At 35.2% G+C, this 16186-nt stretch overlaps 1 protein-coding gene across 1 annotated transcript in view; it reads right to left on the reverse strand.

The window, feature by feature from the left end:
- Positions 1–16186, reverse strand: part of Zwilch (zwilch kinetochore protein) — a 45971-nt gene that overhangs the window by 9483 nt on the left and 20302 nt on the right. Inside the window, exons 8-17 of the mRNA XM_005316721.4 lie at positions 14800–14871; positions 13282–13375; positions 12577–12626; positions 11939–12038; positions 10533–10612; positions 8303–8459; positions 7769–7797; positions 4014–4150; positions 2329–2424; positions 130–242 (exon numbers count right to left, since the gene is read on the reverse strand). Of these exons, the coding sequence (XP_005316778.1) occupies positions 130–242; positions 2329–2424; positions 4014–4150; positions 7769–7797; positions 8303–8459; positions 10533–10612; positions 11939–12038; positions 12577–12626; positions 13282–13375; positions 14800–14871 (928 nt within the window). The remainder of the gene's footprint in view (positions 1–129; positions 243–2328; positions 2425–4013; positions 4151–7768; positions 7798–8302; positions 8460–10532; positions 10613–11938; positions 12039–12576; positions 12627–13281; positions 13376–14799; positions 14872–16186) is intronic.

A 16186-nucleotide genomic window follows, 5' to 3' on the forward strand; every position in this document is an offset into this window, starting at 1 on the left:
TGTTTACACTCAATTCAGGAAAATTATTTAAAACTAAGCACAAGAGCTGTAATAATGATCCCTTCCAGAAAAATTTAGTTTATTTTCACTTGGAATAATTTATCTAAATAGATTACAAATCATCTTTACCAGGTTTCTGAAAATTCAGATGGTCTACAGGTGGACTGTCACTCAATTGCCAAATTGTTTTAACCTTTTTCTGACCGCTATTTATTTCCACTCTCCATTTCTGTGGCTTTTCTCTAAGACCAAGAGGGGAAAAAAAAATAAAAACATTAAAAGACAAAACAATGAACAGCTATTTCCTTTCTTTTACAATCTTTTAGTGAAGTCCTTATGGGATAAACACTGAAGCAAAATAGGTCATAACTCCCATTTTGAGTGCAATCAGGAGAGGAAAAGAAATAAGAATATAAATAACAATAATAGAGAAAAACTGGGTAAGAGGACAAGAGAAGCCCGGAATCTGACTCAGAATGGGGAATGCAGAGTTGAGGAAGAACCTCAGAGGTTACAACATTTGAGCTGAGTATGAAATGATGAGTTAATTAAGCAGACAAAATCTAGGAGGAAGAAATGACACAGGCATAGGCACTGAGGGGTGAGGGTGAAACATCTGAAGAAAGTCAATGATAGCATTCCTGACTCAAAAGGGAGGAGGGAGGATGTGGCATCACCTTGGCCAGAAAGGTGCAGGGGCCAGGCACAGGGGGCCTTGAAGACCACACTTAGGCACAGGAGCATTGTCCTAAAGGTAACAGGGAGTCATTTAAACAGAAAGATATCACAAAAGAGTGTGAATTTTAGAAGATAACTTTGGCAGCAACATTGAAACAGAAGATTATGTTGATAGAGAGAACGGTTAGGAAAGAGGATTTTACCAAAGTCCAGTATGAAAAAGACAGACATAAAGAAAGTAATGATGATGGGAAGAAAGGGCTGAATTCAAGAGGTACAAATAAGATCAGGACTTTATATCCATTTATTTTATTTTATTATTTCAATTTCTTTAACTGGTGACTTGGTAATCATTTAAAGGAGGGAGTGCAGGACAACAATTAGTGGAGAATAAGTCTCAGGTTTCTATTTTAGGTATTAGATGGATACTAATGATGGTCACTTGAAAGATGAAATGCAGAAGGACAACAAAGGGGAATAGGGACTCATTGTTGTTTTAACATTTTACTAATTTTTAACCAAAAATGTATGTATTTATCATATACAACATGTTTTCTATATATATACATTGTAGAATGGCTGAATCAAGCTGATTAACATGTACATGTAAAATTTATTCTAGCACTTTTCACCTAATACATAGGTGCCAGGTTGTACAACAGCTCTTAGTACTGGTTCAGAATTAGATTCTAGACTAACTACATGACCCTGAAGCTGGGGATTCACATCTAATAGGCATATAGAAATTTAGGTCTGAAGCTCAGAAGAAGCTGAATACATAGATTATGAATTATCATTAGCCCAGAGACTGTTCTGGTGAAAACTCACATCTAGGAAGCAAGCTGACCAATAACTTAAAAAAAGAACTATTCTCAGTCTTGGGAGTGGGCCAGAGAAGTGAAATTAAAAAGTTAACACAGAATGCATGTTACAGAAACTAAGAAGACAGGTTTAAGAAAAGTATAGTGCTAAACAACAAATAGCCTATGGGTGCTTACTAAAGGAGAAAACTGATGGCACACAAGGAGCAAAAGAACATTCTTTTACTGAAAATCATCCACTGATTTTGCCAATGAGTGGCTCTTGGGGACCTTCACCTGAGCAGTTTCAGGGGAGAGATGGGGGTTTGTCTAAGAAAGAACTAAATAGAGGGGGGAAATTAACAGTGGCTGTAGTATGAGAAAATTCAAGTATTTTCTATGTGGAGGGAAGAATCAGGGGAGATCATCACTTGTAGCAAACTCAGTGCCCAAGTAGATAACTAACCCATCACCATAGCCTCCCCAATCCCACATTCTCCTTTTACTCCCACAGCCATATCCTTAGCCTTGCCACTCTCCTGATCATTCCCACCTCCCCGCACCCCAATCTGTCATTTCCTTTCTGGCTCTACTTTCTACTTTCTTTTGTGAATAATTTCAAATTGAGAACAAAATGAAGAATTAAAGGCTTGACAATCTAAAAAGAGCTGATATAAGGTCTGGGAGAAAGAAAGGGGAGGACTACTGGACTATGGTCAGAGAACGGGGCACTGATGCAGGTTTCAGAGGAGAAAAGGTTCTAGATGATGAGATTCCCATGGTATAGACACCAAAATTGCCAAGAATCATGGGTGGACTTAAGGTAGAATTTAATTATTAAACTGCTTACCTTTGGTATAAGTTTTTTACAGCAGCTGGTCTAACTGGCAGCTGAAAAATGTGTTGCTCATCAAGAGGATTTTGTTTATAATATTTTATGCAGGATCTAAAAAAAACAAAACAAAACCCCAAAACACCTTTTGGAAGACTCATTTGGAGATAAAACTTTCCTTAGATTATCAGAAATATTTTATTGAGTACCATCTACCACAAAAGTACAAAATGAACAGCACCTGCCCAACTAAGGTTTTTTTTTGTTTTGTTTTGTTTTTTATTAAAAGAAAATCTCAACATCCCCCTACTTCCTTCTTTCTTTCTTTCTTTCTCTTTTTCTCTCTCTCTGTACTGGGTATTGGACCCAGGGGTGCTAGGTCAATCACTTTAAAAATAAATTAATAATAGACATATTTCTCATACATATAAAAATATGCTTAATATGTTTATGTTGAGCCCAAGTAAAGGCTCAAATCAGGACAAAGAGGTATCAGAAACATAAAAACTAAGAGGTAGAAGAGAGATAAAGACATGGCCTCCGTGGTTTTCAGAGTCTGGAGTATATTAGTTAACTTGATTATACTACTGATTTTTAATGAAAACAATTCTTTTAGGTTCTATAAAAAGTAACAATTTCAAACCTTTCTCTTTAAAATTGAGGCAAATTCTAAATTTGGAAAAGGCTCAATGGTTTATTTACTCCTCATTTGAGAGCTCTAGTACATGTAAAACACCAGCAATACATGTATACGGATTATTCCAAATTGTTTTTAGTTCTAACTGTTCAGAATCTCTAACTACAACAATCCAACTACAGAGGTCTGGTAATACTATCTGATTTCACCCAGTTGTCCATAGAGATGACTGGTAATGATTGGTCTGACTCAGATTTATAGGGATGTAAAGAAGAGAAGAAACAATATTTATTAAGCACTTATTATGTGTCAGTGACCTTATACACATTATATAATTTAATCCTTACAGCACACATAGGAGGATTATTTATTTATTTATTGACACTGAGGATTAACCCAGGAGTGCTTAACCACTGAGTCACATCCCCAGCCCTTTTTTATATTTTATTTAGAGACAAGGTCTTGTTGAGTTGCAAAGTGCCTCTCTAATTTGCTGAGGCTGGCTTTGAACTTGCAATCCTCCTGCCTCAGCCTCCTAAACTGCTAGGATTACAGGCGTGTGCCACCATGCCTGGCTTTACATAGGAAGTTTAATAATCTCTGATGGATCTAATGATGCTTTTCATAGAGGAGGAAACAAGATTAAGTGAGAGGAAACTTCCTAAGAAAGTTAAAAAGTGATAAAACCAAGTGTTAAGTCTGAGTATTCTGGATTTAAAACCCTTTCCTTCCTATGATAGTGACCTAGAACCATGCTAATCTGAAGACAGGGTGAACAAGTTCTATCCCGACTGGCAATAAAAACTACATATTTTGGCTGCAGTTTTTCAGAAAAGAACACCCACGTTCCTTCCTTTCTTTCTTTTCAGACTGGGGATCAAACTCAGGGCCTTGTACATGCTAGGCTACTGCTCTACCACTAAGCTACACCCCAGCCCTTTAGATTTTATTGAAATTTTATTTAGTGAAAAAGTTGGTCAGGCTTGTGATTCTCCTGCCTCAGCCTCCCAAATAGCTGGGATTCAGAAGAGAAGATGTATCTATGAAGTAAACAATAAATACTTACTGTGTTAAAGAAAAGAGGAGCTCATGTTGAAGTTGAATGAAAAACATGCAACTAACTATTATTTCTAGAATATGGTGAAGTTTTTGAACACGATTAACCTGTTCTTGTATCTCCACTGATGAAGAAATGAAGTATTCCTGGAATGAAAAAAATATAAAAAAGGACTGAAACTGACCAAATTATGCTATATACATATATGATATCATGGTGAATTTCACCTTTATCTGTACTTTAAGCTATATCTCCAGCCATTTTATTTTATTTTTTTAGTATTTTTTTTAGTTGTAGATGAACATAATGTCTTTATTTATTTGTTTTTATGTGGCGCTGAGGATCGAATTCAGTGCCCCACACATGCAAAGCAAGTGTGTATCTACCCCTGAGCCACAGCCACCGCCCCACCCCTTTTTGAGAGCAGGTCTCACTGATTTGCTGAGAGTGTTCTTAAACAAACGATCCGCCTGCTTCAGCCTCTCAAGTCATTGGTATTACAGGTGTGTACTACCATGCCCAGCTCCCACCTTTGTGTATATCCATAAAGCACCAGTTAAAAACAAAACTATAAATAAGTACAAGGAAGACCAATTAAGTAGAGGAAAGGGAATGGGGGAGGGAGGAGGGGAGGGAAAGAGGAAATGGAGTGGGGATACTGAAGTGGAGCAAATCATATTCCATGCATGTATAATTACATCAAAAATGAACACCAGTATTACGTATAATACACTAATAAAAAGAAAAAAGAAGGCTGAATGTTTTCTCTGATAACTGGATACTGATCCATATGGGGGGAGCATGGGATGAATGAAGGAATTTTGATTGGGCAAAGAGGAGGGAGGGTGGGGGCCACGGGGGTAGGAAAGATGGTGGAATGAGATAGACATCATTACCCTAGGTATATGTCTGATTGCACAAATGGTGTGATTCCATGTACAACCAGAGAAGTGATAAATTGTGTTCCATTTGTATACTATGAATCGAAGTGCACTCTGTTGTCATATATAACTAATTAGAGCAAATTTTTTTTTAAAGTGAAAAAAAAAATAAAAACAAAAAAGAAAAAAGTATAAGCAAAATAGAGAGTTAAAGAATAAGCAGAATCTAGGGCTGGGGTTGTGGCTCAGTGGTAGAGTGCTTGCCTAGCGTGTGTGAAGCCCTGGGTTCGATCCTCACACCACATAAAAATAAATAAATAAAGGTACTGTGTCTAACTACAACTAAAAAATAAATATTAAAAAAAAATAAGCAGAATCTGTTACGTGTGGTGGTGCATGCCTATACTCCTAGCAACTTGGGAGGCTGAGTAGGAGTATCGCAAATTTAAAGCCAGCCTCAGCAACTTAGCAAGGCCCTAAGCAACTTAGAGAGACTCTTCAAAATAAAAAGTAAAAGGGGCTAGAGATATGACTCAGTGGTTAAGTGCCCCTGGGTTTCATTCCCAGTACCCCTCCCCTCAAAAAAGAATAAGAAGAATATTTGGAAATATGCTCTCTATTCCTAACGCAACTATAAATAAAGTCTTCACCAGGACTACTCTAAGCAAATGGTTACACATATTCTCTAGTGAAGGCAAATCACAGAACTGCTTCACCAAGGGGCCCAAGTGGGTAGCCAATACCACCCACCAAGCTTCCCAGATGGAATGAATGGCAAATCCATACTTGCTAAATTGATGTATCCATCTCTAAAAATAGTAAACCTGAAGTATTAAATAATTAAGCATGTGTTTTCTTTTCTTGTACCCCCAGGGATTTAACTTAAAGGCATTTAACCACCAACCTACATCCTCAGACTTTTTATTTTTTTAAAGAGAGAGTGAGCGAGGAGAGAGAGAGAGAGAGAGAGAGAGAGAATTTTTAATATTTATTTTTTAGTTCTCGGCGGACACAACATCTTTGTTGGTATGTGGTGCTGAGGATCGAACCCGGGCCGCACGCATGCCAGAGGAGCGCGCTACCGATTGAGCCACATCCCCAGCACTGTTTAGACCTTTTTTAGGGCCTTGTTAAGTTGTTAAGGCTGGCCTCAAATTGTGATCCTCTTGCCTCAGCCTCCCAAATCACTGAGATTATAGGTGTGCACCATCATGTCAAGCTAAGCAAGTGTTTAATAAGCTCCCACTTTCACTTGTTATTGATAAATTGGTACAATTTTCTTTTCCAAAAGAAATGCCAGCATCATAAAATGCTCAGATCTTCTAATCCCATTTCTGAGAAGACATCCAAAGGAAATAGTCCATGGTAAATATGGTAGGCAGGATTTGACAATGGCCCCCAAGACTCAAGCCTCCAGGAGCACACACCTTTCCCTTGAGTGAGGTAAGAACCTGTAAATACTATGGAATTTTAATGCCATGATTAGGTCACTAACTATGAGTTAATCAAAAAGGAGATTATCTCTTGGTCATTATAACGACCAGATTAGGGAAGCCCTTCAGAAGATAGTAAAGTCTTAGAGATGTTTTGCTCACTCTGAAGGAGCTGCCACGCTGTGGAGAGGGCCATGTGGCAAAAGCTGAGAATAACCTCTAGGACCTGAGTCAAAAATTGAACTAATACATGAAACTCGAAATAGCTAAACAATGGAACCAACTAGATATTCTTCAACAGATGAATGGATAAAGAAAAAATATGGTATATATACACAATGGAATATTACTCAGCCTTAAAGAATGAAATTATGGCATTTGCTGGTGAATGGATGAAACTGGAGACTATTGTGATAAGTGAAATAAGCCAATCTCAGGAAACCAAAGGCCTGATATTCTCTTTTGATATGCAGATGCTAATTCAAAATAAGGGGTGGAGGGCTAGGGAAGAATAGTTACTCTGGATTAGGTAGAGGGGAGTGAAGGGGCATAAGGGTAGGAAGGATAGTAGAATGAATTGGACATTATTGCCTATGCAATAATATGGCAACATGACTGGTGTGACTCTACATCATGTACAACCAGAAGAATGAGAAATTATACTCCATTTATGTCTGATGTGCCAAAATACATTCCATTGTCATGTAGAACTAATTAGAACAATAACAACAAGAAAAAAGAACATCATAGCTGGGCATGGTGGCACATGCTTATAATCCTTGTAGTCAAATGGCCGAGGCAGGAGGATTACAAATTCAAAGCCAGCCTCAACAATTAGCAAGGCCTAACAACTTAGTGAAAGCCTTTCTCAAAAAAAAAAAAAAAAAGTGCTTAAGTGGTAACGGTGGGGAGGGGGAGGAATATATGTGTGTGTGTATGTGTATGTGTGTGTGTGTGTGTGTGTGTGTGTGTGTGTGTGTAAATTCTTTGCAAAATGATTCTTTAATATAAATGGGTTGATAAATATAAAATAAACCTTCTTTATAGGGCTGAAGACATTCCCTAATAATTCTAGATAAAAGTTATAGCAGCACATTTAAAAAAAAATTTTATTTTTTAGTTGAACACAATATCATCTTTATTTTATTTATTTTTATGTGGTGCTAAGGATCAAATCCAGGGCCTCACACGTGCTAGGCAAATGCTCTACCACAACCCCAGCCCATATAGCAGCACATTTACTAGAGCAGGATGAAAACATATATCAGTATCATCAATTTGTAAATTATGAGAAATGACATTGAGTAGACTAATTTTTCATTTGTCTTACTAGACAGTAATAGTTAAGGTATTGACTGTCTTTTTCATGTTTCCTAGAGCACATTACAGACACTTACAGATAGAATGACTAAACAAAAGAAAAACCAATTTTAGAATTAAAAAAACTCACCAAGTGATTCAAAGATGCAAGTTCCTGACCTATGAAGAAAAAACACATATATGCAAATCAGTTTTAGGAATTGCTATTACATGTTAAGGAACCCCAAGCAAAACTTTCCATAGTTCATACATGAAAGAGATCATCAAGCTAAATACTTCCTCATAAAAGACCAATTTTTTCTGACATTTTACACCATAAATACATACTAATACTATTCTAAAACTGATCACAGCTTGCTCCAATAAAAAATCACCAAGTATTGGGTATTAAAATAGCATCTCATAAAAGGCTTTTTAATTTACTAAACTTGCAGAATCTCAAATGTTTGAACTATAAGCAAACAAACAAAACTATAGTTATAGTTAATTTGATATCTTTTTGAATGGCTCACAGGAGAGAAATGCTTGTTTCACAGTGAAGGGGGGGGGGGACGATGACCAGGACTACAAATGACTAGAGGCAAGTGAAAGATAAAATGTGAAAATATCTATGGATGACAACTGGACATACCTTTTAATGTTTTGAGCTGGGAAAGGAACTTACCTACAAAAAAACTGATATAATCTTTTTTTAGTTTGTCCAAGCCAATTTCCAAAAGCATTTGAAGTGGAATAGTCCCACTGAGAGAAACTGTGTCCATGGTTCCATGATAAGACTGATGAATGAGCTTACTTAGTAGACTGTTACTCCCACTATGGAGCTAGAAATCAAGAAATTTTTATAAAACCATCCAATATGCAAAAGAGAAGTAAACTGCATAAGTTAAAAATTATAAGCTTTCATTCTTCATCTCCTGACACTACAAATTGTTTGAATATGTCAGTTTCTAAACTGTCACTACAAATTGTTTGAATATGTCAGTTTCTAAACTGTCTTTTCTACCTTAATTGTTGAAAAGTTCAAAGCAACTCAGAAGAGTTTAAACTTACCACCCCTAAGTGATAAGCTTAAGCTGTGGGAAAACTCTATTCCTCAATAGCCTGTGCATATATCATAAGGAATTCCTTTATGGCTATGATATCCAATATAACTTGATAATTGCCAATTAAAAAGAACTGTAAAATTAAAGATTTAATGTGTTCCAAGTGCTATATAATTCATTTTAAACATATATAAAATATTTGTCATTTTCCCACTAGTTTCTATTTATCTCTATTTTAACTTTTATCACAATCTTTTTGCATTTTCTTTTTTTAAAGTAGTTTCACATTTTGCACTTACTGTATACAAAAGAATTTTACTTGTAAACATCTTAAAAACACAGAAATTCTTTTTTTTTTCTTTTTAGAGAGAGAGAGAATTTTGTAATATTTATTATTTAGTTTTCTGCAGACACAACATCTTTGTATGTGGTGCTTAGGATCGAACCCGGGCCGCACGCATGCCAGGCGAGCGTGCTACCGCTTGAGCCACATCCCCAGCCCACACAGAAATTCTTAACAGAAAATTATAAATAATCAAAACTAAAATGCCGGGGCTGGGGATGTGGCTCAAGCGGTAGCGCGCTCGCCTGGTGTGCGTGCGGCCGGGGTTCGATCCTCAGCACCACATACAAATAAAGATGTTGTGTCCGCCGAAAACTGAAAAATAAATATTTAAAAAAAAAAAAAGAAAAACTAAAATGCCTACAATCACTAATGCCCAATTAAGCAGAGCCTTTGCTCTGAAGTGTACCTCTGTTCAGAACTAAGAAAGCCTTTTTTCTTTTTGGTGGTGGTGGCAGGGTGTGCTAGAGATTAACCCAGGACTTCACACATCTATGAAAGTTTTTAAACTTTCATAGTTGTGAATTGACAGCCAAGTTATTTAAGATTCCTATTAAAGAAGTAATTTTTGTTTGTTTCCAACTTTTAGCTTTTCCTTCATTGTAAAAATAGTGCAATTTCAGTATGGAAAATTTGTAAAGTACAGAAACATATAATGTAGTTGGAAAAAGTCACTTGTAACCTTTTCACCAGAGTTGACTGTTATTAATATTTTAGCACACTTGTTTTTAGATTTTTCTCTCCAAAATTTACATTTTTAAAAATATTTATTTTTTTTGAACAACTAATACAAAAATTATTTTTTAGGGCACAATGCCTTTATTTATTTATTCTATGTGGTGCTAAGGATCGAACCCAGGGCCTTGCACATGCTAGGCGAGCACTCTACTGCTGAGCTACAACCCCAGCCCCCAAATTTACATTTTTATACAACTGTGTATACTCCATTTGTCAGCAACACTTTTTAGCAACTATGATACATGCTATTATGTGGCTGTATCATTATGTACTTGCCATTCCTTTAACAAGGGGAATTTAGTTGTTTATAATCTTTTGCTACTATAAATGAAACTATAATGACTATTCTGATATATGCAATCTTGACATATATTTTTGTTTATAAGTTTAGGGTGGATTCTGTCCATAGAATTAATAGTTCAAAGGTCATGCTACATTTTGCGGATATCAATACATCTTCAAAATTATTTTTAAAAAAGAGTATCTCAGGAGCTGGGGTTGTAGCTCAGTGGTAGAACTCTTGCCTTGCATGCATGAGACATTGGGTTCACTCCTCAGCACCACATAAAAATAAATAAGTAAAATAAAGACATTGTGTCCATCTACAAATAAAAATATATTAAAAAAAAGAGTTTTTATTTTCATCATTGGTATATGGAAATACTCAGACACAGAATAGTTAACAATGACAATAATAGTAGCTGCAGTGCCTGTGTCCTTACCCATCATACTATGCCACTGAGAACACATTCTAGCACTATTCAACCTACCCATGGCTGTATATCACCACGTTGTAGACTCTGGATGATCAATGTGAAACACTTCACCAAGTCTTGATATGAAACCACACCTTCAAAACCAAGTCAGACTAACGTTATTTTCATATTTCTATAAATCAAAAATGTCATTAAACTTAAGAATACACAAATGAATTAGAAGAATATGTACTATATAGATGGGGAAAAGGAAAAATATTTACAGAAAAAAGACAATGCATTTTTTATTTTTTAAAAATTTTTTTTTTAAGAGAGAGAGACAGAGAGATATTAATATTTATTTTTTAGTTTTTGGCGGACACAACATCTTTGTTTGTATGTGGTGCTGAGGATCGAACTTGGGCCGGACACATGCCAGGCAAGTGCGCTATTGCTTGAGCCACATCCCCAGCCCCATAATGCATTTTTTAAAAAATACTTTTTTTTGTAGTTGGACAATACCTTTATTTTATTTATTTATTTTTATATGGTGATGAGGATCAAACCCAGGGCCTCACACATGCTAGGTAAGTGCTCTATTGCTAAGCCACAACTCCAGCCCCGACTTAATACATTTCTAAGGTAAAACATTGAACTGAGATTGCCAGAAAATAATATAGTAAGCAAAATATTAAGAAATACTTTTGATTTTTCTAATAATTATAAATATATTAGGTATATATTTGTGTTCATATAAATATAACATAATCCTGGGGATGTTGCATGCCAGTAATCCCAGCAACTGGGGAAGATGAGGCAGGAGAATCTTGAGTTCAAAGCCAGCCTCAGCAACTTAGCAAGGCCTTAAGTAACTTAGCAAGACCCTATCTCAAAATAAAATATAAAAAGGACTGGGATGTGGCTCAGTGGTTAAGTGCACCTGGGTTCGATTCCCCAGCACCATAAATAAATAAATAAATAAATAAATAAACAAACAAACAAACAAATAAATAAATGAAACGAAACATAAAGCAAAATCTAATACTTTAAAAAGCAGGAGCAGAGCTGAGACTGTAGCTCATAGTAGAGTGCTTGCCTAGGACCTGCAAGGCCCTGGGTTCTCGATCCTCAGCACTTCAGAATAACACTTGTCCCTCCAACCATGTCAGACCTCCTGGCTCTAATAAATTCCAACCAAAAAGCATATCAAGGTTAAAGAGAGAACTTACATAAAAAAAAATAAAATAAAATAAATAAAGGTATTGTGTCCAACTAAAACTAAAAAATAAATATACAAAAAAAAGCAGGAGAAAAGAATAGACTTATAAAATTGCTTTATCTTAGTATAATTCTTGAGCAGAATATGCCAATCTATTATTAGAAATAAATTTGATAATATAAACATAGACTAATAGTACATACTGCATTATTTCCAAAAGATTTAAATAACAAAAAAATTTTTAATCACAATGGATACCTACTGCTGCTCATTTTGCACCAAAGTTGTTCAGCAAAATCAAGATCACCCCGCACTGTGATAAGTACGGACCTATCAACTGCAGCAGTGTCATGATTCACTGTCTGAAAAAGATATAAATTTGAGACAATGTCAGTTTATTTATTTTTAAAGTGAAATAGCTTAAGTTTTTAAAGGCTGCTCTGAGACATTGCAGATTTATCAACACAAAGAATAATATGAATATATTTTCTACACCTTTTCATTCACTGATGAGACATACAATATATTTTGAAAAACTAGACTTGGTGTTAAAGTTATTTTAAAACTCTAATGCCTAGAAATGAGCATTCAGTTTTCTTTCCACATAATATTTATTAAATTACCTTAGTCTCCATTTTTCTTTTCATTAAAATGAGAACATATCTAGTTTTAATTACTAATACCACATTATATCATTATAACATCATTTTAAAGTGTATTAGTATACTATAGCAATATCATCATATAGTGTACTGACATTCATTTCTCTGTAATTGAGTAGCTTAATAATAATGAGATTGTACCAGATCCACTTGAGATGATACAACAAGAAAGGTAATAGCATAAGCAAATTTTCAAAGCATTTCCTGTGTACATTTCTAACTAATAATAATCACTTACCTCTGCATCTTTTTTTGTAGGATCACCAAATCCATCCAGCTTATTTAAGTCTAGAAAGTAGCAAAAGCTAATTAACTTAATTTTTGTTTTCAAGTTTTCCAAATTATTTTCATCCTACTCCTATTCTCAAGTAGCAAATGGGAACAGTAAAAGTATGAAATTTAACAAATTACCTAACTCTGCAGTGGCAGTAACAATAAATACCCATCAGGTAGGGGTGTGAGAATGAACTGAGGTAACATGAAAGCCCCTGACACACAATGCTGGACACATGGTAGGTACTCAAGGGTTACTATTTCATCCTTCTTTTCCTATGATCTCAAATATGTTTGTGTTATATAAATTTCAAACTAAATCTTATTAGTTTTGTTTTTTTTTTTTTTTTAGAATTACTTAGGTCTTTAACATTAGCACTTTGGAATAAAACTTGTCCCTCCAACCATGTCAGACCTCCTGGCTCTAAGAAATTCCAACCAAAAAGCATATCAAGGTTAAAGAGAGAATTTACATTTAAATATACCAAGTGTAAATTCCTATTTAAGAAAAACAAGAGTGAATTAGGAGTTTCATAGGGGCAATTTAGCAAGATGTCTCAAAAAATAAAAAATAAAAAGAGCCGAGGGTATAGCTCAGTGGTAGGGCACCCTGGATTCAATCCTCAATACCCCAGTCCCTGCAATAAGAATGAATTAGGAAAACAAACACCATTCAGAAATTCCTGCACAAGTTCAATAGCAGATTTTGCTTCCAGGGGCTCCAGCCATTCAGTCACACCAGTCTTCAAACCATCAGCCAAAACCTATGGGAGATTTTAAAAAGCCCAGAAGCTTGTTAGTAGAAAATATAGCTTAATAAATAAGGATGTATTTAGTACTATTAATTGCAGTGACATTTCTTGAGTGTTTAAACTCAATTGCACTGTGAAAGTATATGGTAGACTGCTTGCCCACCATGTGTGAGGCACTGGGTTCGATTCTCAGCACCACACATAAACAAATAAATAAATAAAGGTTCATCAATAACTAATAAAATTTTTTTTAAATGAGGTAGATATTACTATTACTCTCATTCCATTGAGGCGAGGCTAAGCTAATCCAGGTTAAATAACTTGCTCATAGTCACTCAATTATGTAATTCCAATTAGTAAAGAAAAGCCAACAGCACATGAAAATATGTTCAAAGTCATTAGAAATGCAAATCAAAATTATAAGATACTAGTTTGTTCCTACTAGAATGGCTATTATTTTTTAAATTTGACAATATCAAGTGTTGGCAAGGATACAAAGAAACTGGAACCTTCCTACAATGCTGGTAAGAATGTAAAATGCTGCAACCACTTTGGAAAAAAGTAACAGTGTGACAGTCCCTTCAGAGGTTCAAAACAGTTACCATAGACATAACAACTCCATCTATGAAATATGTAAACATGTCTACACAAAAACTTGCATATGAATGTTCACAGCAGCATTATTCATGATAGGCAAAAAGTAGAAACAACTACAATGACCATCAGCTGATGATTGGATAAACAAGATGTGGTGTATCTATACAATGGAATGCTACTTAGCACTATAAAGGACCAAATAGAAAGTAGATAGTGATTGCCACAGGCTGATGGAGGTGGGAAGTGAATGCTAATGGGTATAGTGGGCACCAGATTTCATGAAGGGGTGATGAAAATGTTTTAAAATTAATTGTTGATGTGTACAACTTGGGTAAATATACTAAAAACCACTGAAATGCACAGTTAAAATGAGGGAATTTTATGGAATATAATTTATGTTTCAATAAAACTATTTTCAAAAATAAATGAAAAGAAATGAGCAGGACAGCAGCTGGATCATACCTGGCTTTGTATGCCAGGCTATATGGAATTTCTACTGTATTAAAATGAGACATGCTCCTAAGATTCAATTTGTAGAGTAGAGCTAAAATTACTAAAATATAAAATTCTTCAAACACACATTAATCTCTAGCATCAATCAAAATTCCAGTTATGAATAGCAGGCCATTTGGAATAAACTGGGGCAATTGACCCACCTGGAAAGGGGGGACCCTCATATAAATAAAAAGGAAACACTCCAGTAGAAAATGGAAAGTTTGTAGTTACTGATGCTCCCCTTTAAAACTGTAAGGACAATCACCATGTAAGTGATATTAGCAAACTTTTTTTATGAAAACATGCAATTTAATGAAAGTTAAGAATTTCAGAAGGATACTCACAAGGACAAATTTCAGTTCTCTGTGAAGATGATTCAAACAACCTCTGGGCTCTCCTGATTCCACTTTAATATTCTAAAAAGAACCCCAAATCTGTCAGTTTTAATGGGCAATAGCTGCATAAGAGAGTAACTTGCATTTCAAACCAACCACACATTTAAAAATATATTTTATAAAGCATCAATGAATTGAAAAATTAGATCAACACTTCATTTAAAACATTTTACCCAGACTCTGCCATCTTGATACAGTAACCTAAGCTCAGGGAATTGTATACCCTCTCTACATACCATAAACAACTGTACTTGCATGGAACAATTGCCCTTTTCGCATGCACTGCTGTCCTGCTTCAAACACACACTTATTAATCTTTAGCATCAAGAGGACAAGGTAGAGAAATTTCAGTCAATGTATCTAAAGACTCAATGATAACTTAGCATTATCACACACCAAAAATAAAAATCCAATAGTTTTATAGACTCCTTCTAACTAAGCCAACAGAGCACTGTCCTAGTCAGAGGTTAAAGTTTTACAAATTTAAGACCTTATAATTTTTTTAAAAAGGCCAATATATGTAAATCCCTACTACAGGAAAAGCACAAAGAATGTAATTATCCAAAATCCTACCATGCTGTAGGAACCACTGTTAACACTATCCAGGTTTCTGTGCATGCCTTTTTTTAAACATAGTTGAGATCATACTGTATATATTATTTTGTATATTTCCTTTGTTCTTAAAAAGCATTTTCTATTAGGACATTTTGAAACATGACTTTTTAAAGCCTGGATAATATGTCACCATGGATATCTATTTTAACTACTTCCCTATTGAACATTCAGGTTTTGTTTTTAATATTTTAGAAAGAACTGTGTCCAAGACTGAATATCTTCTACATGATTTTTTTGGTACCAGGGATTGAACTCAGGGGCATTCAACCACTAAGCCACATCCCCAGGCCTATTTTGTATTTTATTTAGCAACTCTCACTGAGTTGCTTAGCACCTTGCTTTTGTTGAGGCTGGCTTTGAACTCAAGATTCTCCTGTCTCAGCCTCCTGAGCTGCTGCACCACGGTACTCAGCAATATCTGCATTCTTAAGAACACAGGAAATCATAAATCATTTTAAGTCTCCACATAACAGACTTCATTAATCACTAGAAAATTCTGTTTTAATTTAATTTTAATTTTTTTAGTTGTTAATGGACTTTTATTTTATTCATTTATTTATATGTGATGCTGAGAATTGATCCCAGTGCCTCACACACAATTGAGGCAAAAACTTAGCACTAGAAAATTCTTAAATTTCTAATTGTGGAATTGTGAGCAACTGATGGCTCAGCTCACTTGGCAAAACCTCCCCTGGATGCCCTGGTGAGACTCCAGGAGCAA

Source organism: Ictidomys tridecemlineatus, chromosome 5 (genome assembly GCF_052094955.1).
Source record: "Ictidomys tridecemlineatus isolate mIctTri1 chromosome 5, mIctTri1.hap1, whole genome shotgun sequence".
NCBI lineage: Eukaryota > Metazoa > Chordata > Mammalia > Rodentia > Sciuridae > Ictidomys > Ictidomys tridecemlineatus.